This window comes from Hipposideros armiger, unplaced genomic scaffold (assembly GCF_001890085.2).
Source record: "Hipposideros armiger isolate ML-2016 unplaced genomic scaffold, ASM189008v1 scaffold_141, whole genome shotgun sequence".
In the NCBI taxonomy this organism is placed as follows: Eukaryota; Metazoa; Chordata; class Mammalia; order Chiroptera; family Hipposideridae; genus Hipposideros; species Hipposideros armiger.
Genome location: NW_017731491.1, coordinates 1,172,116 through 1,197,623, shown reverse-complemented (window position 1 = coordinate 1,197,623; position 25,508 = coordinate 1,172,116). Strand labels below are relative to the sequence as shown.

At 52.9% G+C, this 25,508-nt stretch overlaps 1 protein-coding gene across 1 annotated transcript in view; it reads right to left on the bottom strand.

Moving 5' to 3' along the window:
* ABR (ABR activator of RhoGEF and GTPase) overlaps positions 1-25,508 on the bottom strand; it is a 218,876-nt gene that overhangs the window by 40,813 nt on the left and 152,555 nt on the right. Inside the window, exons 6-16 of the mRNA XM_019650398.1 lie at positions 25,228-25,341; positions 20,872-20,924; positions 20,151-20,291; positions 18,256-18,377; positions 15,915-16,080; positions 11,156-11,278; positions 10,710-10,785; positions 10,083-10,187; positions 9,049-9,123; positions 5,903-6,000; positions 5,384-5,515 (exon numbers count right to left, since the gene is read on the bottom strand). Of these exons, the coding sequence (XP_019505943.1) occupies positions 5,384-5,515; positions 5,903-6,000; positions 9,049-9,123; positions 10,083-10,187; positions 10,710-10,785; positions 11,156-11,278; positions 15,915-16,080; positions 18,256-18,377; positions 20,151-20,291; positions 20,872-20,924; positions 25,228-25,341 (1,205 nt within the window). The remainder of the gene's footprint in view (positions 1-5,383; positions 5,516-5,902; positions 6,001-9,048; positions 9,124-10,082; positions 10,188-10,709; positions 10,786-11,155; positions 11,279-15,914; positions 16,081-18,255; positions 18,378-20,150; positions 20,292-20,871; positions 20,925-25,227; positions 25,342-25,508) is intronic.

Below are 25,508 nucleotides of genomic sequence, written 5' to 3'. Positions count from 1 at the left end.
GGGGGGGGGGGGGGGCACCCCTAGGCTTGTGGCTGAGCTGGGGAATGGGGAAGCAGGAACCCAGAGGGGCTCTTCCAGCTTAGGTGGCTCCTAGGTCTCAGACCTTTGTCTAGTCTGGAGTCAGTGGCAGGAACTGAGCTGTGGGGTTCTCAGGGAGAACTCTCCCCCCTGGCGCAGCCAGCCAACAAGGGCTAGACCCTGGGAATATGCTAATCAGCCAGCGGGTGGGTCCCAGTTGGGGACAGCACATCTGGAGCCTGGAGGAGCAGTGGTTGGAAATAGACTGGGATAAACACGCAGGAGTCCCCCGGGGCCAGGGAGGCAAGGCAGAAGAGGGGGCCTCCTGGCTGAGCTGTTCCTGGGCCAGGCAGGGGAGGGACAGCAAGGAGGAAGTGGGCAGTGGGGGTGGCCTGGATGGAGACTGGAGGTACTGGCCCCTGAGGTCTGGGTAAGAAAGGTAGGACTAGAAGAGGAGAGATGCACCAAGCTGGTGGGATCTTCCACGGAATTTGCAGCAACAAAGGACAGACCCCTGGGAGTCACAGACTGACACCCTCGTCTGCCCCCACCCCATCTATGAGCATTTTTATTCACTCATTTGCCCAGCAGCTGACCATGTGTGACCAACCTGGGATCTGGTCCCTGAATATGGAGCCTGTGCTCAACCACTGAGCTGTGTGACTGTGGCCAGGTCATTCACCCTTTCTGGTCTGTTTTCTTCTCCTCCCAAAACAAGACTGAATTAAGTGCCCTCTAAGATTCCTTCTGGTCTAAACCCCTACAAATCCTCTTCTTTAATGCACTCCCTCACTCTCCCTCTTACTTTCTTGCTTCCAACCCCTCTTGCTCAGGGCAGGCGAGCTCCTCATTTCCGGGGACACTCCTGCACATTCCTGCCTCCCTGCTCTAGGCCCTGAGCCCCCCTCCCCAATGCCCGCCCTCTCTTTTCTGCTGATTCAGAGCCTGCCACCTTGCTAGAATAACACACACCCTCAAAATGGCAATTCATGTGCTGTTATAGAAAACGACTTATAAAGTACATGAAGTACTTTTAATAATGTGACAAAAAAGGTAATTATAAAGACTACATAGAGCCATAGAAAAAAAGGGGGGTTTATGATAATACCACATGAAAATAGAAAAAATACAAACTACGCACTGCAATGAAAATTATATAAAAAGGGGTGGCCAAGTGGCTCAGTTAGTTAAGAGCGCGAGCTCTGAGCAACAGGGTCGCCGGTTTGATTCCCACATGGGCCAGTGACACTGCGCCCAAGCTGAGCTGCTGCTGAGCTGCCAACAGGTGGCAGGATGGCTTAGCTGGTGAGAGCACGTGCTCCTAACAAGAAGGCTGCCGGTTCGACTCCCGCAGCGGATGGTGGGCTATGCCCACCCGCAACTAAGATTGAACATGGCACCTTGGGCTGAGCAGCTGCGAGCTGCTGACAGGCGGCCAGACAGCGACTGGACTTGGAGCTGAGCTAGCTGCGCCCACCACAACTAAGATTGAAGGACAACAATTGGCTGTTCCCCTTCCGCAATTCCCCAACACTGTTCCCCTTCCCCAATAAAATCTTAAAACAAAACAAAACAAAAACTATATAAAAATGTGTATGCCCGAGGAAGGAAAAAGGCACCAATAAAATGGCTGTTTCACAGGAGTGAGATAGTTGGTGATTTAGTTTGAAGTCTCTCTACTATTCTTGCCATTGTCTCTAATATAAACATCACGTTTGGAATTTGAGAAACCCAGTGCTCTCAAATCCATCTCGCTTTGCCTCCTCCTGGACGCCTCCCTAACTCCAGCCCATGAGGCTCTTCCCTTCTTTGAATTCCTATAGCACAAGTTTCCGTCTTATTATGTACGGGACGGTGGAAGACAGGAAAACACCCAGGGAAGGCTCTGACTGCAGCCTGCTTCCAGGCCTGGCTGTCCTGCCCACTGGCTGCCTGGTCTGGGACAGGTAGCTTAATCCTTTATGCCTCAGCGTTCTGATCTTTAAAACTGTGATAACTTTCCTACCCCGTAGAGTACTCTGAAGATCCCGAAAGAGAATGCTGTGAACACCAGTCCAGGCTCACAGTCAGCTCTCAGATGTAATCACAATGATCTTTATTGCCATCTTGCCTTGTTCTCTAGTGGCTTGGCATATACTGATATACTTGTCTTCAAATCTGGCAGTAGATTTCTATTTTATTTTATTTTATTTTATTGGGGAACAGCCGTGGTCATTGGTTACACATTGCTTTCATGCTACAATGGCATAGTTGACTCTTTTTAGGGAGGGCACAGCTCACAGTGGCCCATGCAGAGATCGAACGGGCAACCTTGGTGTCATCAGCACCACGCTCTAACCAACCGAGCTAACCGGTCACCCCTGGCAGATTTCTTGAGGCCAGGCCCCTAGGCCCCCGGGGGCAGCCAGTCTGTGGGGGTCACATGGCAGAAGCACAGTAACTCCCTGCTCCCCCGCTCTTTTCCATATATGCTTCCCTCCAGGTGCACCTGGCAGAAATGCCCCCTGGATATTTACCTCCCCCAGAGGTAAGAGGAATCCAGACGGGGAAAGCCTGAGGCTCACCTTATGCCACAAAGCAGGGCACTGGGGTGGAACATCACCCTGGCTCCTCCTCTAGGCCACTAGCCATTCCAGGGCCCTTCACCCAGGCTGGGAGATTCCCTGATGAAGGCCTGGGACACAGGAACACAGCACAGGGGAGACAGCATGGCCTTCCCTGTGCACTGTCAGCAGAGGCACCTGGGCCTCAGTGTCCTCATCTGTAAACTGGGGAGGACACAGTTGTCCTTTTCCTTGCGGAGCTGTTGTGAGGGTCACGAGGTAACGTTGGGAATGGGCCTCCAAGAGGACAAGAGCTGGACGCACATGTTGGTAGTTAGCACTGCCATTTGTCTGTCACTAAATGCTTCCCCCACCCCCACCCCCGGCCCCAGCCTGGTGCTCCCAATTCCCTGCCCCCACTCCACATCAAGCAAACCCAGAGAGGAAGACTCATATTGGAGCAAATGCCTGCTGTCTCTGGCGGGGCTGAGCCAGAAGGGGCTTAGAAAGAAGGGGGAGGGGCAAATGGAACGGCCCGACTTCCCCCTGCCTTTCCTTCGGGCCACCTGAACATCCCCAAGGACTCGGCTTCTTTGCCAGGCCACTTTTAGCTCCATTCCTAGTGTCTACTGAAGGCGAGCAGAACCAAGTACCAGAGGCTGGTGCCAATTCCTTCCGTGGACACATCGCAGGAAGGGAGGTGGCTGTGAGCTGTGGGAACAGACCAACCCATGGCTCGGCGGGGCCTGGCCATGTGGGAATGGCCCAGTGCGGGCTTTCCTCCCAGCCTGGTCATCCTCAGTGTCTCCAAGGGCAGGGTGAGTGGGACTTTACAAGGCACGGCACACCCCCGGCGAGGACACCCGCACCCCCTCCCCCCAATTCCTAGGAAGGCCAGTGAGACGGCTCCATGGCTGAGGGCCAAGGGCTGCACCAAGGCTGTGCCTTGGGTAGTTGAGGGCTGGGAGACTTCAAAGCCCTCCGGAGGATGCTGGCTCTGAACTGGCTGCTCACAGGCCCAGGTCAGCTGGCAGCAAGAAGGTTTGTGTTTCTTTTAATATCAACTCCCAGGCATTTAACATTCCTCGAAGCTTAAACACAGAAACATTTTCCTTACCAGACTGTGCTTGCTTTCCTCTTTGCCAAACATAACCTGGCTTCCTCCCCTCCCCCCACCGCCTCCATATGCTCCTGTCTCCAAGATGCAATGATTTATGGTGTGTTTCCCCTGGGGCTTGTGCGGCTGACAGAAGTGAGAAGGAGGAAGCAACAGGGCTGGAAGCCCAGGTGGGACAATGCCATGAGCCGTGGAATCTGGGTTCGGGGGTGGAGGGTGTGGGGGTCAGCACCCTTGGTGCTCACTGAGCTGGCTGCCCTGGATACTCAAGCTCTTCCACCCCACAACCATCAATGACCCCGGGAGCATGGCAGTTGTTTATGTTTCTTAGCTAGATATCTCCTGAGGCCGGTTGGGCCAGCTCAGGAAGATGGAATTGGGGCTCCCACTCCTTACCCCCTCAGGAAGTAGGTTTCTGGGACTGAATTTAGAGAACGCTCGCTCATCAACCCCCATTTCCTAAGGAATGAATAAAATAGCGAAGGACCGGCCTGCAGTTGCTTGGCAACACCATCTCCCTGGTGACAGTGCTAGAGTGGGGTGCAGGTCCCACAGCATTAGGAAAAAATGTGCTCAGGAACTCGAGGTGCCATGAGGCAGGTGGCCAGGACCCCAGCGAATGGTGCCGTCCCCTGTTCAAACACTGGAGCCTGAGTCAAGTAGGGGGAGGAGGCCCTCAGGGGTCTCCATGGGGCAGTGCTACCAAGAACACCCAGCCAAGAGCCAGATACCAAACTCGGCAGCCTCAACAATGCATCAGAGAACAAACGCTTCCTGTAAAAAAGCGTTCAGCTTTCTACACCCAGATTCCATCTGGGGCAATTATTAATAAGCCCATGGCTCAGTCCCAGCGCGTTCCAGTTACTGTTTCCCTTGATTTCATGGTTACAGACTGCACCCCAAACCAGGCCACTTGTGTCATAAGCACGAGGCCACACACGGTGCCAGATGAAGTGGGGATGGCTTCATGGCTGCTCACACCTGCGTCCTCTTGACAGATAAACGAATAAGCAGCCATCTTCAAAACTGGAAGAATTTCCAGAGACACAGGCTGCAAACAAGGGCCCTTTCCCTACATATACTGACAGGGTACCAAGAAATATAGCTGCGGCATATACACTCTTACACTGACTCAGAACCTGCCTCTACCGATACCCACAGAACCCATCCTAAGCCAATGAACTCCAGGGACAAATGAGTAGGCCCAGCAACCCTAGCTACAAGTCAGAGACCAGCCCCCAGCAACCCAGCCAGGTCCTAAGCCCAGCCAAAAGCTGGGGCCTAATACCTCCCAGGGCAGACATTGCTAATCAAACACAGCACTTATGGATATAGCCTCAGAAACCCTCTCAACGCAGTATTCCCAGAAGAAGCCACCAGTAGACTAGAGTTGGGATGTGTAAACAAAGGTCGCTGTCATCCCTCTAGTTGATCCTGCAGGAGTGAATGATCCACCTCAGCCAGGTGTGGAAGCCCAAGGAACCAGGCATGCATGGGCGTCTGGGGCTAGGCTGAGATGCCATCTCCAACAGAGGAGAACCACCACGTTGCGGAACTCTTCTCAAACCAGCTTTGCGCCCGAGTAACAAAAAGCCAAGCCCCTTGACCAAGAAGGAAGGTGGGAAGGACACCTTCCCAAGTGGAACCACCTCCGGGCAGCTCCCCGAGCCTTGCCTTGGTGCCCTGGCAGCATCTGGGCCCTCACCTGGATCTGCCCTTTGCCCATGATCTTGTCCACGATCTCGTTGTTGTCCTTGTTGACCTTGGTCTTGTCATAGCACTTCTCATAGCACAGGATCCTCAGGGACTGAGAGCCCTCCAGCTCAATCTCAAACTCCTGGGGGGAAATGGAACAAGGGGTCCTGAAACTGGGAGACATGATTTCCCGGCAGGTGAGGGCTCCAACTTTGCAAGGGTGAGAAGTGGGTGAGGAGGGCCCATGAGGCCACATCACAAGGCATGGGGGAGCTTCCTCACATTCTGGGGCTTCGGAGGCCTCCAAATCACTGACGAAGTGGGGTCTGAGGCCTGAGCTGAAACCCCGTGTCTGGATACAAACACGAGATCAGCAGCTAAATGAGCATGGGTGGAGGGCAGAGGGCTTAGAGGACCGGAGCGGGCCCAACCGTCCCCAGCCAACAGGACACAAGCACAGGGAGTGGGGTGGGCATGGTCAGTGACAAGCTCAGGGGTCCCTGAGGGGACACGACCCCCTTCCACTCACCTCGTCCCACTTGGGCTCTGTCGTGTCCCGAAATACCCTGGTTTTGGCTTTGCTGACAAAATAGCCATAGGAATCCACTTCCAGGGTGCAGTACAGGTCTGCAGGGGAGACAGGCAGAGACACATTAAGGCCTGAGGCCCAGGAACTCAGGAGGGAATAGACACATCTATCCATCCCAACACCCCCGCAGGGTGGCCCTTCCCCACAGCCCTATGCGTCTGGCCCGTGCCTACTTACTTCTCTGCCCTCCTCTTAGATGGCACTGCCCCTCTAAGCTCACTCACCACCCTCCAGCCATGCTGACCTCCTCAACGTGCCCAGCTCTCCCCACTTGGGGGCCCTGCTGTCCCTTCGTCCCCAATCTTTGCCTGGCTGCCTCCTTACCACTAAGGCATCATGCCACAGCTTCACCAACCACACTAACTCAAGAGTGACCCCTCCCCCACCCATCCCAGGTCCCTCAACAGGGTGTCACTGGAATTTCAGGTAGGAGTCTCTGGAGGGCATTTGGCTTCTGGGGGAGCTGAAAGCTGGAGTCACTCCCAGTCACTGCGACAACCAAAACTGCCCCCCACATTCCAAAAGCTCAGTCTGTTGTTTTCTTCCTAGCCCTTAACTTGGACTAAAGTTCTCTTTTCCGTGTGTTTCCTGTCTCCCTTCCCTCCACTATACCAGCAGCACACAGCCTCGTTATCTTAGTCACCGGTGTACCCTTGGTACCAAGAACAGGACTTGCATATAGTGGGCACCCAGTGACTATGTGGGGATGAATAAACGGAGCTCCCGCCACCCACCGGGTGCTTCAGGTCATCAAGTGGTGGAGGGCTGCGGGGAGAAGGAGAGCTTTCCCTGTGTTTGCATCTTGAGTCATGGCCTTTAAGGCTGAAAATCTTCTCCCCTCTACCCTGAGACCCAACTGACCAGGCTCCAGTACTCGGCAGTCACCCCAGGTGATTCTGCCAATCCATCCACTCCCTCTGGGGCTCGGACCCTGGCAGATCCTCCCCCAACCCCCATGGGAGCTGTCAGGTGTGCACTGAAGGGTGGATTTGAGGCAGCATGAATCAAGGGGTGAGGGGAAGAGGTCAGAGGATGGACGTGCAGCTCAGTCCAGGTGTTGCCCAGCTGGTCCATTCTCTGTGAGAATGGAGAGTGGAGCTGACCCCATGTTGTCTCTAGCTGGGTGCGATGTAGGTTAGCTCAAACCGGGTGTCAGAGCCTATGGGGATGTGGGTGCAGATGAACAGGTGAACAACGCCAGAGGCACAAAGCACCCAGCCTCTACCAGATCAGTTGTGGGTCTGGGTGGCTGAGAGACGGAGGGGAGGGAAAGGCCATCATCATTTATTGATCTGGGTGCGTGCTCTCTGCCTCAGTGCTTTCCTTTGTGAAATAGGAGTGAGCATGGTGCCCACAGTCTGGGTCTGACTGTGCAGATGTATTGAGTTCACTAGGACAGGAAGCCACACTGATGATTCACAGGTCTTAAAAGCCCTAGAGTCAGAAGGAACATGCGTGCGGGTGAGGGGGCTGCAGGAGGGAGGAGGCGAAGACCGTCTGGAGCTAAGGAGAGATTTCGCAGCAGCTCACCCCATGTCTAACCACTCTGATGGGCCTGCTCCCTAAGGCCCAGCCCAGCCAGCATGAAGCAGAGAGGGAGGATGAGACATGTGGGCACCGTCGGATGGGAGGCACCTGGCCCAGCTCAGTGGGCGCAGACTTGGGTGGGTGTAACAGCCCTACAGAATTCACTAACCAGGCGTGTTCCTGGGCAGTGCTCCCCAGAAGGGGGTCCCATGGGCCTGGGGAGGGTACAGGAAGCGGCCGTGGGTGCGAGCAGCATAGCCCTAGCGATGAGTGTGGTGGACCTGGCCAGACTCAATATGATGCTGCTCTCCAGGGACGAGTGTGGGCTTTGTGGGTGGAAGACATGTTTTCTACTCCACCACTTGTGTGACCTGGCTGTGGGACCCTGGGAAAGCCCCTTGAGCCCTGGGGCCTCAGCGTCTTCTGCATAAAATGGGAATGACATCGGTGACCTCGGCAAGATGCCAGGAGGATCAGAGCAGATAATACACAGAAAAGGCTCTAACCAGGACAAGGCATTGTCTACACATGGGGCCATATTTACATTTTCTCCAGCACCTAGTAAGGTACCAGGCACACAGTAAGGAAATTACTTCATTTAGCATTTCTGAACTCCTATTCATCCAAGAATAAAGGAGACACGGTTCCTGCCCGCTAAGAACTCACAGTGGGAGAGGCCAATTTTAAGTGACAAAACAGTATGACAGGTGCTGTAACCATGGTTTGCCCTGAGGAGAGGGAGGCTGATCTACCCCAGGAACTCAGGCTCCACGGTAAATATTTATTGAATGGCTGCTCGCAAGTCAACGGCACAACCTCTGCGTGGTGCATTGCAGAGAGAGAGGAATGGGCAGGCCTCACCTGCCAGGGAAAAACGAGAAGGGAGTGGGAAGGTGCTGGCCGAGGAGAGGAGTCAGAAGCCCTGGGTGTCTGATCCTGTGTGATGTTAAGTCCTTTTATCTCTCTGGGACTCAGTTTTCTTGTCTGGCAAATGGGGAGAAATTATTAGCTGTCTAACTGACTCACGTATTCCTACAGGGAGAAAAATTAAGAGAAAAAGGATAACTGTAGCTTGTGAAACACTGCAAGCGGCACAGATTCAGTAGGCGGGAATAAAGAAGGGAGCGAAAGGGACGTGTGTGGCAGTGTGCTGGCACTACGTACATGGTCACATTTAATCCTGCTCTTCGGTCAATATTAACAAGTGTGATTGCCTTTTATGGAGAAAGAAGCTGAGGCTAGGAGAGGTTAAGAGGCTTGCCCAAGGTCACACAGCTCGTAGTCGGGAGATGTGGGGTTTGAGTCCAGGAGTTCAGACACCTGGGGTAGGCGAGGGAAGAGGAGATGGAGACAAAAGGCAGGGATGATGCCCCTACCTAGAGGAGCTGGTTCCTGGCCCCACATCTCACGGCAGCTGCCAGGGCCCCAGCCTGGGCAGACCAGAGCAGAGCAGGTGGGCAGTGGGAGGCCCCATCAATGGGTCCATAGGGAGTTTCTGTGACGGGATGAACAGTGGCCCACCCAGCTTCCTCCCAGGGCTGGTGGTCAGGGGTACTTACTGGCTGACTGCTTAAACCCCTTGGCAGAGTGGACGATGACATGAAGGAAGCCATAGAGTCCTGGAGACTCATCGTCTGCAAGACAGAAAAGCCCCCAGGGAGAGGTTGGGGGTGACAGGCTCCTCTGCTTCACCCCCTCCTCGCCCCAGGCTGGCTGGGAGGCCCAAAGGGTGGGAGATACAGCCTGGGCCTTGGCCTGACAGCACCACCTGGTGGCCAGAGGAAGAAGTTCCCAGACCCCAGTGCTTCCTGGAATGTGTGCCTCTTCTCCCTCGTCCCACCCATCCTGGGAGGATGTCCCACACCTTCCCTCCTGGACCAGGGATTTCATACCATTCCCCAGGGGTACTTTCCCTCTCCCTCTGAATCCTGCTATCCCGTGGCTGCCCTCCTCAGGCCAGCCTTTCAAAGTGAAAATCGACCAATATATAATAATTCACGCTGTGCCAATGGAAGAGAAGGCCCAGCTCTGCCTCCTCTTCGGGACACAGCGGGTAGATGACCTGCATATGTGGAGAGGGTGCCTTCAAAACCCCTTCCTAGCACCCACGGGCAGCCAGATTCCTCCCATTTCTAGGCCAGTTACCAGCCCCGATCACAGCTCTGCCCTGCTCAGAAACCTCCCACAGTCTCCCTTGCGTGAACAACAAACTCCCTTGCTTGGCATTCAAAGCCTTCCAAGATCTGGTCCCTGGAAACGTCTGGCTTTATTTCTCATACACTATTCTAATCCATCTCCCCTTCCCGCCCCGACCATGTTTCAGTCTTTTGTTTCCATATCTGACTACCTCATGAACATATTAACACAATCCCAGTGCACCAGGGTGCCAGCGGGGGCCAGGGAAGGGTTGGGGCCATCTGGAAAATGGACATTTCAAGCACTCTGTATGCCTGGCAATGAGTCATCCAAGCCCAGCTGAGCAGAGATCAAGACATCTGCAGCTAAGTGTCTGGCTACGTCCTTGTGGAAGGCCCCAGCAATAGCCTGGGGGATTGGACCTGCTCACTGGGCAACCCTGGGTTTCAGATCTTACCGTCTTTATTGCTGGTGACAGGAATGTTGTGTACAGTCCTAAGTTTGAAACAGGATCCCGTGAGCACCTGCAGCTCCACTGAACTCAGGACGAAGGCCTGGAGATCTGCAGAAGGAGCCAAGAGGATGTCACCACAGGTCCACTAGGACCTGCTGCTCTTCTTTGGGGGTTATTGCAGGGGGGGAAGGCTTAGCTCTAGGGGCAGAGTTGGTCATTGGCAGGGAGGGAAAGACCTGTGAACACTCACATGGGGACAACCACGGGTGCTGTCACAGGGGTAAGAATGGGAGAATCTAATTGAAGGCACTCATGTACGTGTGTATGAGAGAGTGAGAGCAAGAGAGAGAGAGAGAGAGAGAGAGGTGGGGGAGGAGAAGTGATGGGGAGACAGGCAAACCTGGGCTCTGGGTCCAATCCTATTGCTAATTTAATATATGCTTTAAGCAAACCACTTAAATTCTTTGGGCCTCAATTGATCAGTAATGACATGCCACCTGCCCTGGCACTTTATAGAGTGACTGAGGGGGGAAGAGGAGATATTGGATAGGACAGTGCTTGGAAATACAAAAGGCCTATATGCTTGCTGCGGGCCCTATGAGGGCAGTGTAGAGTGGGTCAGGACTTTACCCTTCTTCTGTAGTTTCTGAATTGCTTCTCTCCACTCTGACCTCTCATAGTCCGAGGACAATAGGAACAGGTAGCTCTGAAGAGAGGAGATGACAATTCAGTGGAGTGACCATGGTAAGGCCAAGCACATTCCTAGATTCTGGGGCTCCAGTAAAGCTGCTTCTTACCCAGGCACCCCTACGCTTGGAGGAGGAGGCAGCTGGGAGGAGGGCCTCCTTCCTGGAAAGCCCAGTGACAGGAGTGGCAGTGCCAGTGGTGACCAGCAGAGGGCACTGGCTCCACACCCATGGGGAGAAGGAATGCAGGGCTGGCGCCATGGCAGCCTCCGTGGGAATTGGGGGCCTGAGTTCCTGATTTCCACAGATCGTGGCCAGGAGCCATAAGAGGGTGGGCAGCCCTGGACAGAGGATTGGGGCTGTCTTTCTCCCGTCCCCACCCTTCCTGACCTTTCCATTCCGATTGTGGATCCGAAACGGGATTGTGGGGGAATTGAGCAGCAGCAAGAACTCATTCTCAAACATCTTCTTTTTCAGGCGCTCAATGGCTCGGCTCTGTCCTTTGTTGGCTTTCTGCAGGGGATGGAGTGCACAGATGGTTTCCCTCACACTCAGACGCCACTATCGCCCAGCGGCTCTAAGCACAACTTTCCTCTGTGTGTTAACAGTGTTTTGTTTTGTTTTTTTTTCTTTGTCTATTTTTATGATGCTTTGATATCTTGGGGAGGGGGGCCTGGCTGGCCAGGGAGAAAACGGCCCCTCCCACAGCATGCGAATTCTAAACATAGTAAATGACTCCTGTGAGCGTCCCTTTCATATGCGAACCAACCGATCCTGAGGCCATATCCCCAACCACAGCCCTTACCTACCTCTGACACACCATTCCCTTACCCTAAGTCACCCAGGGCTAGTTGCCAGACCCCTAGGGACAGCCTCTATAGCCCAGAGCCCACCACTGTCCACACTGGCCAGTCCTAAGCTGTTCCCCTGACCTGCTTTCCTATTTCTTGGAAAACACAGTCCAAGGTCTGGGCCACACTTTCCCACGCTCCTTCTGCCTCCTGACCAAACCTGGCTTTCCCACGTGGCCCTACGCGTTGTGGCGTGTCCCCTTCTCTTGGAGACTATAAGTAATAAAACCTTCTTTCGGGGGCATTAGACTCTGCATGTCATCACTCAGTCACCCCTATAAATTAAATCCTGGATGCCATCAAGACACCCTGCTTAAAAGCTCCAACTCCTGGCCTGGCGCACGGGGCCTCCCAAGGCGGGATCCAAACCTCCACTCCAGGCCTGCCATCCCACCCCACCCTACCCTGCACCCTCCCTCAGCCTCCTGGTGTCATTCCCTGTTCTCTAACAAGCCATTCCCTCTCAGTTGGTGTCCCCTTCTCCAAGTTTCCAAGCTTCTATTTTATAAAGGACGCCTTCCCTTTCTTTTATTAACTGCCATGATGCTTAAGTCTCCGTTCCAACACCATCCTTAAACTCCAGAGCTGGAATTCATTTCGGCAGCATTTTTTTACCCACTAGACTGGCAAAGTTGTAACAATGGCTTACGGCCAGTGTTGTGACAGGGTGGGGGATCAGGGACTCTCACACACCGCTGGTGGGAACATAACTGGATACGACCTTTACAGAGGTAAACCTGGCAATGAAATGCATGAGCCATTTTTCCCAGACAGCTCACTTGTAGGGAATCTACCAGAGGGAAGAAATATGAGTGCGGTGATGTTTACTGTAGACTTGCCTGTTAAGAGTCAAGAACCAGAAACAATCTAAATACCCACATCCATTGCTGTGCAGTCAAGCAACAGAATAGGATGCAGCTGTATAAAAGAATCTGACAGCTCCAAAGAGCTCTAAGGTGCACTGTTCAGTGAAAAGCTTAAATTGCAAAACAGCACGTGTAGTCTCATCTCACTGACATACACACACGCATGCGCGTGCCAGTATTAGCAAAGAAGAGTCTAGAACAGGGGTTGGCAAACTTTTGAGACAGAAGAGCCGCCAGGGGTTGGCAAACTGCGGCTTGCGAGCCACATGCGGCTCTTTGGGTACGTACATGTGGCTCTGAAGTAAAATTGAAAATGAAAATAAAACTATCATAGTTTCATTTATAATATTACTTAAAATTTTCCTTATTTGTAAAAATATATTATGGCTCTCGAATAATTTTTAAATTGTTGTGAGGGACAGGATTGGCTCTTCCAGGTGTCGGCAAACTTTTGAGATGGAACGTACCCAAAGAGCCGCATGTGGCTCACGAGCCGCAGTTTGTCGATCCTTGGTCTAGAACAGGGGTGTCAAACTCAATTAAAACACAGGCCATTTGGTGCAACAAGCAAGATTCACGCAGGCCACATCACATTTACAAATTTTGTTAAATTTATATTCTGAAATGAGGATTCAGGAATATGGATAGGATAATTAAAACACTATATAATTGCTTTTATTTAAACATTTATTTTACTTAATGTATTTATAAAACTAAAATAATTCTTTTTGTACCCGAGAGCTCTTTTTAACCTTTTCGCTATTGGGATCTGTTTACATTACGTGACACTGAGAGTGGCACACATATCGCTTCCAAACATCGCCGGAAATGAGTCAGCGCGTTTATACACGCCCACAGGCCCCCAGGAAAGGCACTGGGCCACGTGTATACTCGTCTTCAGTAGTTAAAGGGCTAACGAGGGAATTGTGTGTACAGTATTGCCTCGATCTCTCCTAAGCGCTATTTTCTTCATAACAATTTTTTCTATTTTCATTTTATTTCAGAGCATCGCGGGCCACAAAAAAATTACCTCGAGGGCTGCATGCGGCCCGCGGGCTGCCAGTTTGACACCCCTGGTCTAGAAGAATACACCTGGACCGGCCAAGTGGCTCAGTTGGTTAAGAGCGAGAGCTCTGAGCAACAGGGTTGCTGGTTTGATTCCCACATGGGCCAGTGAGCTGCGCCCGAGCGGAGCTGCTGCTGAGCTGGTAAGAATGCGTGCTCTTAACAACAAGGTTGCTGGTTCAACTCCCGCCTCCTGCACGGGATGGTGGGCTGCACCTGCGCCCATGCCCTGCCCCCACCCATCTCCCACCCACCTACCTCCCCCATCTCCCCGGAACTAAGATTGAACATGGCACCTTGAGTGGGCGGCTGCATAGCTCAGTGAGCAACAAGATTGCTGGTTTGACTCCTGCATGGGATGGTGGGCTGCGCCCCTGCCCCTCCACCCCTGCAACTAGATTGAAAGTGGCCGCTGGACTTGGAGCTGAGCTTGCACCCTCCATAACTAAGATTAAAGGACAACAACTTGACTTGGAGCTGATGGGTCCTGGAAAAACACAATGTTCCCCTTCCCCAATTCCCCAACTCTCCAATAAAATCTTAAAAAAACACAAACACCTCAAACTGTTGACAGTGGGGTGGGTGATGATCAGTTTTACTCTATACACTTCAGTATTGTGAGCTTTACTTATCATAACAAGCCAGTGTTACACTGGTGATTAGAAACAAAATTCTAAGTTTTAAAAAAAAATGTTATTAATAAAGTAAATCACTGCTTCTCCTGAGATTCGGAGAATGACACTGTTATACCTCTCCAGTGATTCTCATCATGTGTGTCACACGCTGTGGACAGTAATTGCCTGTCTGCCTTCCCCACCGGACAAGGAACTCCATGGGGCATCTGGTCCACTCCTGGAGCCAGCAGCCAGTGGAGTTCAGTGAGCACTGATTTGACTGAACAGAAGGCCATGTCTGCACACCTGGGGCAGGAGGCAGGGCACAAAGCATGCTGGCTCCCAGGACCAGGTAAAGAACATGCATGCAGGAAGTCCTTGGGGTGGGGATACTGGGCAGTGCCAGGTGAGGAAACAGGCTCCACTGAGGCCCAGCCATTCAAGAGGAGGACACCTGCGCTGGTCAGGTTGCTCCCTCTGGGCGGGTACACCCGCAGTCAGATCCTCAGTCCCAAACACCCTGGGGTTATTACTGTGATCTTCCTCTCCCTAGTTCAAGGAGAGATGTCTAAATTGAAAGGATCCTTAGAGGCCTTCTGGTCATGTATTCCTCAACAATTCTTTACAAAGCTCCTAAGTATTACGTGCCAAGTGCTAGAGACACAGAACTAAATAAAACTGCCCCTCACTAGAGTTCAAATCCTAGTGGAGAAAGGAGAAAGCTGACCGTGCAATTATAATTCAGTAGCAATAAAGCAAGGCAGCAAACATCAGGAACCAGGAAGCAGAGCACCCACCCAGACTGTGGTGAGTGGACATCAGGGAAGGCTCCCCAGGGGAGGTGAGGCCTACGCTAAGCCTGGATGCTTGAGGAAGAGACCAGGCCAACCAACCAAGCCCCTCCATGCCCTTCCCGTCATTCATGGGGAAGGTTTCCTGCGTGCTTTCCTCTAGCCACTGTTTTCAAATATATGGATTTAAGACTATACATTTTCTTCTAAATAGCCCTTTGGCTATATCCCATAGGTTTTGATATGTAGGGCTCTCATTTTCATGCAGTTCCAAACAGTCTGCAGTTTTCATTTTGAGTTCCTCTTTACCCTGAAAGTTTTAACTTCCCAGGCATAGACTTTATATTCTAGTTGTTGATTTTTAATTTTTACTGCACTGTGGCCTGTGAACATGACTAGTATGTTATCAAATTAAAAAAAAAAAAAGAGATTGCCTTTGCAGCCTAATGCATGTTTAATGTTTGCTTGTGAACGTTTCACGTGTGTTTGACAAGAATCTCAATTCTCTCTCAAGGCACAAACTTCTGTGCATTTTTAGATCAAGTGCATATTCAAGGCCCCTCTCTCCTTAATTATTGGCCTACTTGATCTGTCAGTTTCTGAGAGGCCTCCCAGGTCCTCTCGTGGACACACCCCACTTTTCCTTAAGAAGGCTTTCTTTTCTGGCTTCCCTTTTCTGCAGTGTTTGACACATACTGTTCTCCAACAAATTTCCTATAATTAACCCCACTAAATTCTGAGCACTGACTCCTTTCCTCACCCTCCATCTGCTCAGTGCTAATGGGCCATGGTCAAAGTCCTTCCCTAAGCATGGTTATGATCGAAGCATAACCCTCCTTATCAGGCTCCCTGCCCCTACAACTTCCTCTTCCTCCACCTCTCTGCTACACCTGGTTCAAAGGGCCCCTGGTTCAAAAACGGCCAATTTCGCTATCCCAGCTCAGATGCCAGGCTCAGCTCACCTCCTTCTGGATTTCACTCTTGAGGGCAGAGATCTTCATTTTCATGTCCTCTAGCTCATGGTCTGGGAAGGGGTGCACATGGGGACTGGCCTCCGACTCCTCGGGAGACGGAAACACGAGGTCGGCCAGGGGGATGTACCATTTGCAGTCATATTGCTGGTGCTTTCTGCAAACAAGCCAGAGGGAGACATGAGCCAAAAGGAACTTGGCTCTTTAAGCCTGAACTGCTAAACCAAGAAAACCACCTAAAACATTTTACTGAGAACGGGTCACAGATAAGAATGATCCCTTGTCCTCGAGGAGCCCGCCGCATCAGGAAACACACACGTGGAATAATGGCCGCGAGGATTCCGGACCTTGGCCTTGTCAGTCTTCTGGTCCTGTGTGACTGGCGTTTTTAAAAATCCCAAACCTTGGGCCGGCCGAGTGGCTCAGTTGGTTAAGAGCTCGCTCAAGAGTTTGAGCTCTGAGCAACAGCAGTTCAATTCTCGGCCTGAGCTGAGCAGCCGCTGAGCTGCTGACAGGTGGCAGGATGGCTCAGCTTAAAAAAATAAATTAATTAAAAAAAAAATAAAAATCCCAAACCTCTAGAGGAGCAAGAGTGTGATCACACTTGCCTATTCCCCATCCCATACTCTCCCCTCCCTTCCAGCCTATCTATATTTAGCTCATATTTATTATCCTTTAGGCTAGAGACAGAATACAGGTGTTATTTTGAAGGCCAACTCTGATCAACAGAGGTCAGATGGAGTACTAGGTTGAGGATTACAAAGCCACATTCAAGCCTAGTGGGGGAAATAGTGCTGTGGTTGATTAGTAATGTCTTCCCCGGGCAAAGCACTGAAGGCATTGGTATGCTTGCTTATAATTGCTATCTCTGCTTTAGAATTATCTCAAATCTAATCCCCTTTATTGAAGCTCATGATAACCTCACTTCCCCCAGGACCCAGGTTTGCTCCTCTCATCCTGGTCCTTTAGTGCTGCAGTGAACATAGAGCTTGTTTACCCTGGACTGTAAGTTAGTGTTCTAGGCACACAGTAGGTGGAAGAATGTGGAATGCATACTGAATAACCTTTTCTGCTCATGGCACAGAGCAGACTCATATCATTAAATATAGAGATGGCAGTGGAAAGACGTTTCCAAGTCAGATTAAGGTTCAAATCCCATCTCCTCCACTTCTAGGTGTGCGACCTTGGGCAATTGATTGAACTTTTCTAAGTCTTTTGTCTCATCTGTGAGATGACAATAATAATACCTACTTTATATAGAGCTGTTGGGAAGATTAGAAATAATATATTCAGGGCCGGCCGAGTAGCGCATTGGTTAAGAACTGGCTTGGGTCGCCAGCGGGCCCCAGTTTGGATCCCACATATGAGGGCCAGTGACGCTGCCCTCTACAGCTAAGATGCTGAACAACAGCTCAACCTGGAGCTGGGTTGCCGTGAGTCGCCAGCGACGGCATAGGCTGCAGCCCCTGCTGCAGTGGGTTGCCATGGGCTACCATGTGTAGCCAGCAGCCAGCGTGAGCGGCCCTCAAGCCGCCGTGAGCGGCCATCCAGAAGCCGGCGACTGATCTGCCTCGCCCGGGAAGAACGCAATGATGGTGCCAACGTGGGCCAGTGAAGCAACGTCCTCCACAACTAGACTGAAGAACAAAATGACAGCAACTTGTCTGTTCCCCTTCCCCTAATTCCCCAGTGCTGTTCCCATCCCCAAATTCCCCAATAAAAATCTTAAAAAAAAAAAAAAAAAGAATCTTTTCAAAGCATTTGTCATGGCACCTGGCATGGCAGAAGCACTCAATAAATGATAGCAGCAGCTTTAATGAATATTCACTGACTTGCAGTAAGCAAAAAAAAAAAAAAATGTAGAGATGCCTAATAAAAGGAGAATCTTAAGTAAATTACGGCATATCCACTTGTAATATCATGCGGGAAAGTAAAATGATGATTATGAAAATTAGGCAGCCACAGGGAAAGTGCTTATGACGTGAAATGGAAAAAGCAGAGCCCCAAATTGGTTATTCACTCTGATTACAAGTATATGAAAAAAACATAAGAACATTAAAAAAAATAACTGGAAGGAAATATAGCAGCAGGAGACTGATGCTTATGTTTGGGTGGGTGATGGGTTTTTGGGTCTATAATTTGGTTATATTATCTTTATAATTAAAAACATGATTATTTATTTTTGGAAAAAAGGCTATGTAGCAAAATAAAATTAATTAATATGTTTTTAAAAAGGAATAGAAATGCAGATCGCCCCAGGTTGCTGAGGAACTCCACAGGAGGCAGGATCTAGTTCCCCTTCACCTTGACCCTGGCACTCACGCACACTCACCCTGCGGATGTCTTCTTTAGCTTGGCGCACAGTAGGACATCTGTAAAGAGGAAGACGTGCCGCAGCTTCCGGGAACCCTCTGACACTTCCACCAGGAAGCCGTCCTTCACCAGCTGCCGCGTCTGAGGGAGATGGCACACCCACCCCGCTTGCTCAGGGCCAGGCAGCCCAGGGCCCAGCCTGCACTGGGGGGTGGGCTGCAGGGAGGGCCATAATGCCTGGTGACTAACAGCACTGGCTTTCGGTCACATGGACACGGGCTTGAATCCAGATTCTGCCACTTTCCAGCTGTGATCTTGGGCAAGTTCCCTGACCTCTCTATGTCTCAGTTTTACCATCCGTAAAATGGGGATAATGCCTGCCCATAAGGAAGGAGTCATCGAGATGGTGTATGAAAGACAGCCCATCCTATGTGATCAACAAATGGTAGCTTTACACATTTCCACAGCTCTCAACAGCTCCCACCTGGATGGACCCTAGTTCAGGGTGACTCAGTTCCTCTATCCTGGGGCATAAACACTCCCCACCCCAATCCCTGCCCTATAACCTCCCCCTAACCCTAAGAAGTTGATCTAGCAGACCCACCGAGGCCTGCTGATGCTACTCTACCTCTTGAAAGGATCCTTCAACAACTCCCAGGAGTATGGGAGGCTCTGAGCTACCCTCTGTGGGGCTGTATCTATGTCCTGGGGAACCTGCAGCCATCTCTAACCTGGGTGGTCAAGAACACTGCTCCATGCAAAACCTCCAGAATTTCCTCCCTGTCACCCTCAGAGGCAGCAGCCTCCCTGTCACGATCTGTCCCATCCTTCCTTGTGTGTTATTATACCTCATGTGACTTACATACACTACAATATGTAGGTGAGCATATTGAATGTATACAGTTAAAATGATCTGAAACTGATAGTGCTGTAAGCCCTCTGGAAATCTCTCAGATATCCCAGAGTCAAACACACTAGTAACATTCCAGGGTTTGCAAATTAGTAACATTCCAGGGCTGGGAGCTGCACACAGGGACATCCGCTCTCTGTGCCCATCAGTCACCCCCCAGACCCTGTCCCTCATTACTTCCCTCCCCAGGTGACACTGGAGACTCGTAAAGGCAACAGAGGAGCATAAACCCAGCCCGCCTGCATGCTTAAACACCACTCAATTCGCTCTCTTGGACAGGAAGCCCTGTTATGTGGGCCAGGCTGCTGACCCACGCAGGTAACTGTCCCTCTGATTCCTCAAATTGCTTCCCTTCACTGAGGCACCCCCACCTGTCCACCAAGAAGGGCCTCCAGGGAACAGGAGCTGCTGTACCATATCTAGGGGCCCGCCTGGGACATTCCAGAAGCGTGGCCACTTCAGCCACCTCTCCTACCAGCCTCTTCTGTTGTGGGGCTCACTCCCTAGCTCCTTCCAGCTGCTCACACAGGTTGATCAGGGGCAGCTCAGAGCTCCCTCAGACAGCCATTATGTTCCAGGGGATCCTGAGGGCATCATACTGCCCAGAGGGGGTTGTTTGCACTCAAGAATGAGACAGGCAGAGCCCCCTGAGTCCCTGGTGCGGGGGACAGTGCATGGGGCTTGCAGACAGATAACCCCAGCCAAAGAATCCAGTTCTGACACTTATGACCAAGAGACCTTGTGCCAGACCTGGAGAGACTCTCCAGGCCTCAGTTTCCTCTTCTGCCTCAGTGAACTGTTATGAAGATGGACGAGACACTGGACTTAAAGCTGTCAACGCAGGGCCTGAAGGCCTCTCCTAGGCTGGGCATGAGGGATCAGGGCTGATGAGGCACAGTGCAGTGGTGCCTGTGTGTGGAGTAGAGCGGGGACGGTCGATCTAGTACGCTGTACCCTCTTCAGCCTGGGGGGGCGGGTAAGTCTGTGCTGGGTCCTGAACTCACCTCCCCCTTGGGGGTTGTGACCGCAGTCCGGCGGGGGTCAATGTCCTCGTTGATGCTGGACAGGAAGTTCTGAGAGATGCGGAGGGCGTCCTGCAGCAGCGGGTAGTCTGGGTGGTCCACAGGTGTGTGCTTCAGCAGGTCCTGGGAAGGGTTGGGGTGGTGAGTTGAGGGGAGTCGTTCTGGGGCTCAATGAGAAGACAGTGGGGAGCACTCAGTTCTCACTATAAGAATTGGGAGGGGGATCTATACTCTCAACTGGTCACGCCTGCAAAATCTGAACTAAAATTCAGGGTCAGCAGAGCAGGAGTGAGGGCAGTGGTGCCCCTTTATTTCTGCTACAGTCATTACCCTCCCTGCTGGGGTGGGACAGAGCCAGGTGGAGTCTCATCTCACCAAGCAGCTGGGAGAGACACTCCTCTAACCAACCCACAGCTGCTCCAAGGACACTGGAGACCATTAGACAAGGGACGGGGAAGCAGGAAGTGCATGCCTCCTAGGGAGCATTTGGCCAAATGTCAAGCTTAGTAGCCCTGCTATATTTAGGCCATGGTCCCCTTGGAATGGTTACTACAGACCAGGCAGGCACAGATGGGGCCCAGGGACCTTCTGCCCGGTTCCCCTAATGGGCTGTTCTCAGTGATTCCAGCACCTGCCCACTCTGGGCTCAGTCTCCCACAGACCTCCTGCCCTGTCCCTGGACATTCAGGGGGCTGACACTCACATGTAGGACCAGGGTACTTCTGGTGACGCGGTCAATGGGCTTGTAGAGCAGAGCTGTTGGGGAAGGCAGGGAGGAGACAGGACAGATGAGATGCAGGAGCAGCTTCAGACCTTCGAGACCAGCCTTGTCCCCCGACTCTCTTCACTTCCCTGCACGGACACCCACCCACAAGCGGGTTCCACAGCAACCTGCACCTCCGTTCTCACCCCAGGACAGGCCAGACAGCATAAGCAGGCGCACACGCAGCCCTGACAACCCGGGCCTCCTCCCACCTGCCTCCAAGCTTGTCACCCACCAGACATGATTTCTTCCAGGGCTGTCCCCAGGCCTGTCCTGGCCTGACCTGATCAGAGCAGACGCAGAAGCTCCTCTGTACCCCTAACCCTGAATCACACAGCTACGCCTAGCTTTACCCTGCAGAGCTCCAGCACAGTCTGGGTCACCCCCTGGGACCCCAGAATGTGGCAAGGAGACACGCTGTTTTACCAGGGAGGGCAGCTCCCCCAGGCCCGATCACGCTCCTACTCTTTTGGCCCAAGGCCTGGCACCTCCAGCGGGGAATGGCAGGCTTCATTCTGACCCATCGAGTCAGCCTCATCTCCATGAGAAGACCCCTCTACATGCCCTCAAACCCACAAAATAGGACAGGCCGAGGGAGGCAGGCTGGCTCTCCACAGAAAAGCTCTGCTCCAAAGCAAGTGAGAGCTGAGGGGACAAAGATTTCCTGAAGGAATTCAGGTGGGGCCTCTGGGAGCCCTGAAGAGGCTGGGAAAATGCAAGCTCAGCATGGCCCCCGTCCTCCACACCCCTTGGTGACCAGGACAGCAGAGGAGGATTGCTGGGATTCAGCAGGGACAGGTGGAAGCGGCAGCTGGCCCACCGAACACTTCCATACAAAGCTGCCTATAAGCAGCTGTGTCCTGCCTCTTCCAACATGGGTGGTTCAATCTCAGTCCTGCACTTGGATGCCGCTGACCATGGGGGTCGTGACCTCTCTCCTCCTGCCACAGGAGCAATAAGAGGCAGGATGCTGGTCTGAGAGGGTGTCCCATAGGACCGGGTTGCAACAGGTCTCAGAGCTGCCTCTCCTGCCCTAGCTCGCTCCCAAACCCAAGAGGCCCCCACAGCCCCAGAGCCCCACGCATTGCTAAGCAGACACGTTGGGAACCATCTGCGGGCTGTGGAGAAGGCGCAGCCTCAGAGCTGTGCCATGAGGCTTATCTGCAGTCTTTGCTTGGCTGCCCATTAAAAACCCTGAGGGAGCTCTTAAAAGATACAGCTGCCTGCCTGCCTCCCTCTCCTCGCCTCAACTAAATCTGAAGGTCTGCTGGGTGAAACCTGGGAACCAGCATTTTTAAAAAGCTCCTTTGCTGATTCTGGTATGTAGGAATGATTGAAAAGCACCGATTTCTGCGAACACACCCCCCATGACTTATTTGGAGCCCTCCCTCTCCATGGGCTACGGGAGCCAGAATGGACAGGCGCAGGCTTGGGGTATCCTAGGCCGGCGAGGGTAGAGGCCAGCTATCAGCCCAGGAGGACCCAGTTCTGAGGCTGTTTCGAGTGTCCACCTGTGGCTTAACTCATCGGAGGGGGAAACCACACCCCGAGAACCCCAGAGTCCCGAGAAAGTGCGAGTTCAGCAGACACCTGCCAGGCTGGGCCCTCGGGTTCCAGCTCAGGGAAAGCTGATACTGCAGTGTCAGCTCCCTCCGTCCCCCTCTCGGGTCCCAGGAGGAAGAGGTCTGCACACATGGAGGGTTGGGTTTCAGAGGCGTTATTAATATGCCTGCAGTCACCTCAAGGGTCTACTGATTGGGGCTGTGGACTGAGTCCTGCGCCTCAGCCCCGGGTGTGGGGAGGGCAGCTGGGAGGAAGTGAGGGGAGAGGGCCCTGGGGTCAGATATGCAAGGAACCGGGGGACGAAGGGCGACCTGATGTTTGTGCTGCCCACAGACCATGCACGTGTGCTTCCCCTGAGAATGCAGGGCCAAGAGCCCACCTTGCCCCCTCCATCTGTTCCATGGCTCCAGCAGGCGGCCTGTTTCCTGCCCCTGCTTCTCCCACGCGCCTCACTCCTTACCATGCTGTTCCTGTTCCCAGGGCAGACACCCATCACCACGTGGCATCGCCTGTCTCTCCCCCTCCTCCGGGAAGTCTTCCCTGACCAGAACTTTTGCAAACAAAACCCACAGTGCCTAAGTCAGTCCACTGACTCAAGCAAGCTGGCCTCTCTCTAGTTTGCCGGGTACTGACTCTGGGTCTACTTTACAAGGGCACTGTTTTACAGGCATTATTTCCTTTGATTATAAATGGGAAGCAACTGTCACGAGCCCCATTTCACAGATGAGAAAACTTCTCTAAGGCACAGAGAAATTATATAACTTGCTGTAAGTGGTAGTTGGATTTTGAAATTAGGTCTACCCATGCTCCTTTTTTTTTTTCTTCCCTCAGGGAGGGCAGCACCTGCAAAAGCTCAGTGACCCTCAGGAGGACTCTTGGAAAGATTCACCAGGATGGACTGGGTGAGCTGGCCTCTCTTGTTGCCAAGGGGAGCCCCCTTTTTAGGGGCCTGGGTCACACATGACTTCCCTTTGCATCCCCAACATCATGAAGCCCTGCAGAGGGGGTGCTCAGCAAATAACCATTAAGGCAGATAACTACAGAGTGAGCCCCAAGTGGCACAGTCTCCATGGACCCCCCCAGAACCAGCATCCCTGGGAGGGGCTGAGAAGATTCTACACAGTGTGGTCAGCAAAGCTCAATCACTCGCCATTCCTCACATTGAAGCTGACTTCAAAGAAAGCACCACAGGGACCAAAAAACCCCTGAAATCCAGGTCCCAGACCTGTTCCACTAAGATTAAGCTTCCTTTTGGGGGGGGGAAGAGGAAGCAAAGGGCAGACCCTTTCCTTTTTAGGGAGGCAGGGTTGAGACCCGACCAACTCCTAGGCCAGACCAAAACAGCATTTCCCCTCTGACCTTGGAAAAGGCTATTTCAAGTCCAGCTCTTCCCTCTTGACCCCAGCCTGTCAGAATCCGAGCTGAGGGGCAGGGCACAGGGCAGCTTCTGCCCAGTGACTAGAGCTCCCACAGCTGACCTCAGGGGTTACCTCCATTGTGAGCAGTCTTTAACATGGGACAGCCTGAGAAGGCGAGGGGGCAACCATGGCCTCAGGGAAAGAGCCCAAAGAACCCCATCTTTCCTTCCAGCAAACTGCCGCCCTCCTCCGTTCAGCCTTTGACAAAAAATCTCCAGGTTACCAGGGAGATGTGAAAAAGCAAAGTGACTGCCAAGGGTGCAAAGACAAAACGCCTTGTGGGAGGGAACAGACGGGGCCTAAAAGGAAGAGATAGGGCCAGCTGCCTGCCACTCCAACACACAAGCGCCCAGAGGCAACAGTTGACCCCACATCCCTGCCAGAGGCAGCTTGGGTCATCCCTAAGACGACACTTCTTGCCTCAGAGAGCAGTGTCCACAGGCTTCTAGTCATCCCCTTGCCAAGGCCTACTTCAGCCTCCTTTGAGTGACAGCCTGGCTGACAGCCTGTGCCTGTCCCAGGACCCCCTTGCTGAGGTAGCTGCAAAAGGTATGCTCTGGTCCTTTCCACTGCACGGTGGGTGTGTGACCTTCACGAAGCAGCAGACTGCCACGCCCCCCTCCCACAACCATTCCCTGCCACCTTCTGCGCTATGCTGAGACCTCAGCTCAAGGATCTCCCGTGGTTAGAAACAATCCCCCTCAGAGCAGCCCAATTCCTTCCTGCTCTCCCAAGCGCATCCAGTTCTCACCACCGCCACCGTACTGAGAGGAGAGACGGTCTCCAAGACAGCATGTGCACTCTGAGCACACAATACCCTAGCCGCTCATCCTCGGGGAAACAAAGAAACTCCCAACTTCGCCCTCCAGCAGGGACTGGCACCCTCCCGGTCCCAAGCACTGCTGTCCAGACCGCCTGTCACTCTGACTGGCCCTTGCTGACCCCTCTCCAGCCCCAGGCTGCCATGCCTGCAGGTAAGGCCTTGTCACTACAGTCCTTAACAGCCTCTCCAGGAAGTTGCCCACAGCCTCTCAAGCTAAGCCACCAATTCTGCACAGATCCTCCGTGGGTACCAGGACCCATCTAGCCTGGTCCTTCCATTTCTAAGACACGCTGCCCTGAGTGGCCCCCAGACTTCAACTCCAGGCTGGAAGCTGACCAGAACGGGGTAAATGCAGATCCAGCCACTTGCTCCCCCTCCCTTCCCTGCTGCTCCCCTCCCCCGCAAACCTGTATGGCCACATTTAAGCCCACTCCGGCTAGCCCCCAGAGGTGGGAAGATATACCATCTCCCATGAGAGGGGATCTGGGTTACCATAGGTGCAGTTACAGCAGAAGCGAATGATGAACAGAATTTCCATGGCAGCCTCTGTCCCGGCAGCAGGAGCATGCAGCCATCGCTCCCTGGCTCCCATCAGCAGCCCAGCCACTCAGCCACCTTTGCCGGCTGCTGCTGCACAGCCTCCAGAACCAAGCCACCGCTTCCGAGTGCTCCTCTAGCAAGGGGGAGGGGAGGGGAGTGGAGGGGAAGCGAAGGGGGAGGGGGAGCGGAGGGGAGAGGAGGCGCGCCTGTAGAAATGGGAGGAGGGAGGAGGA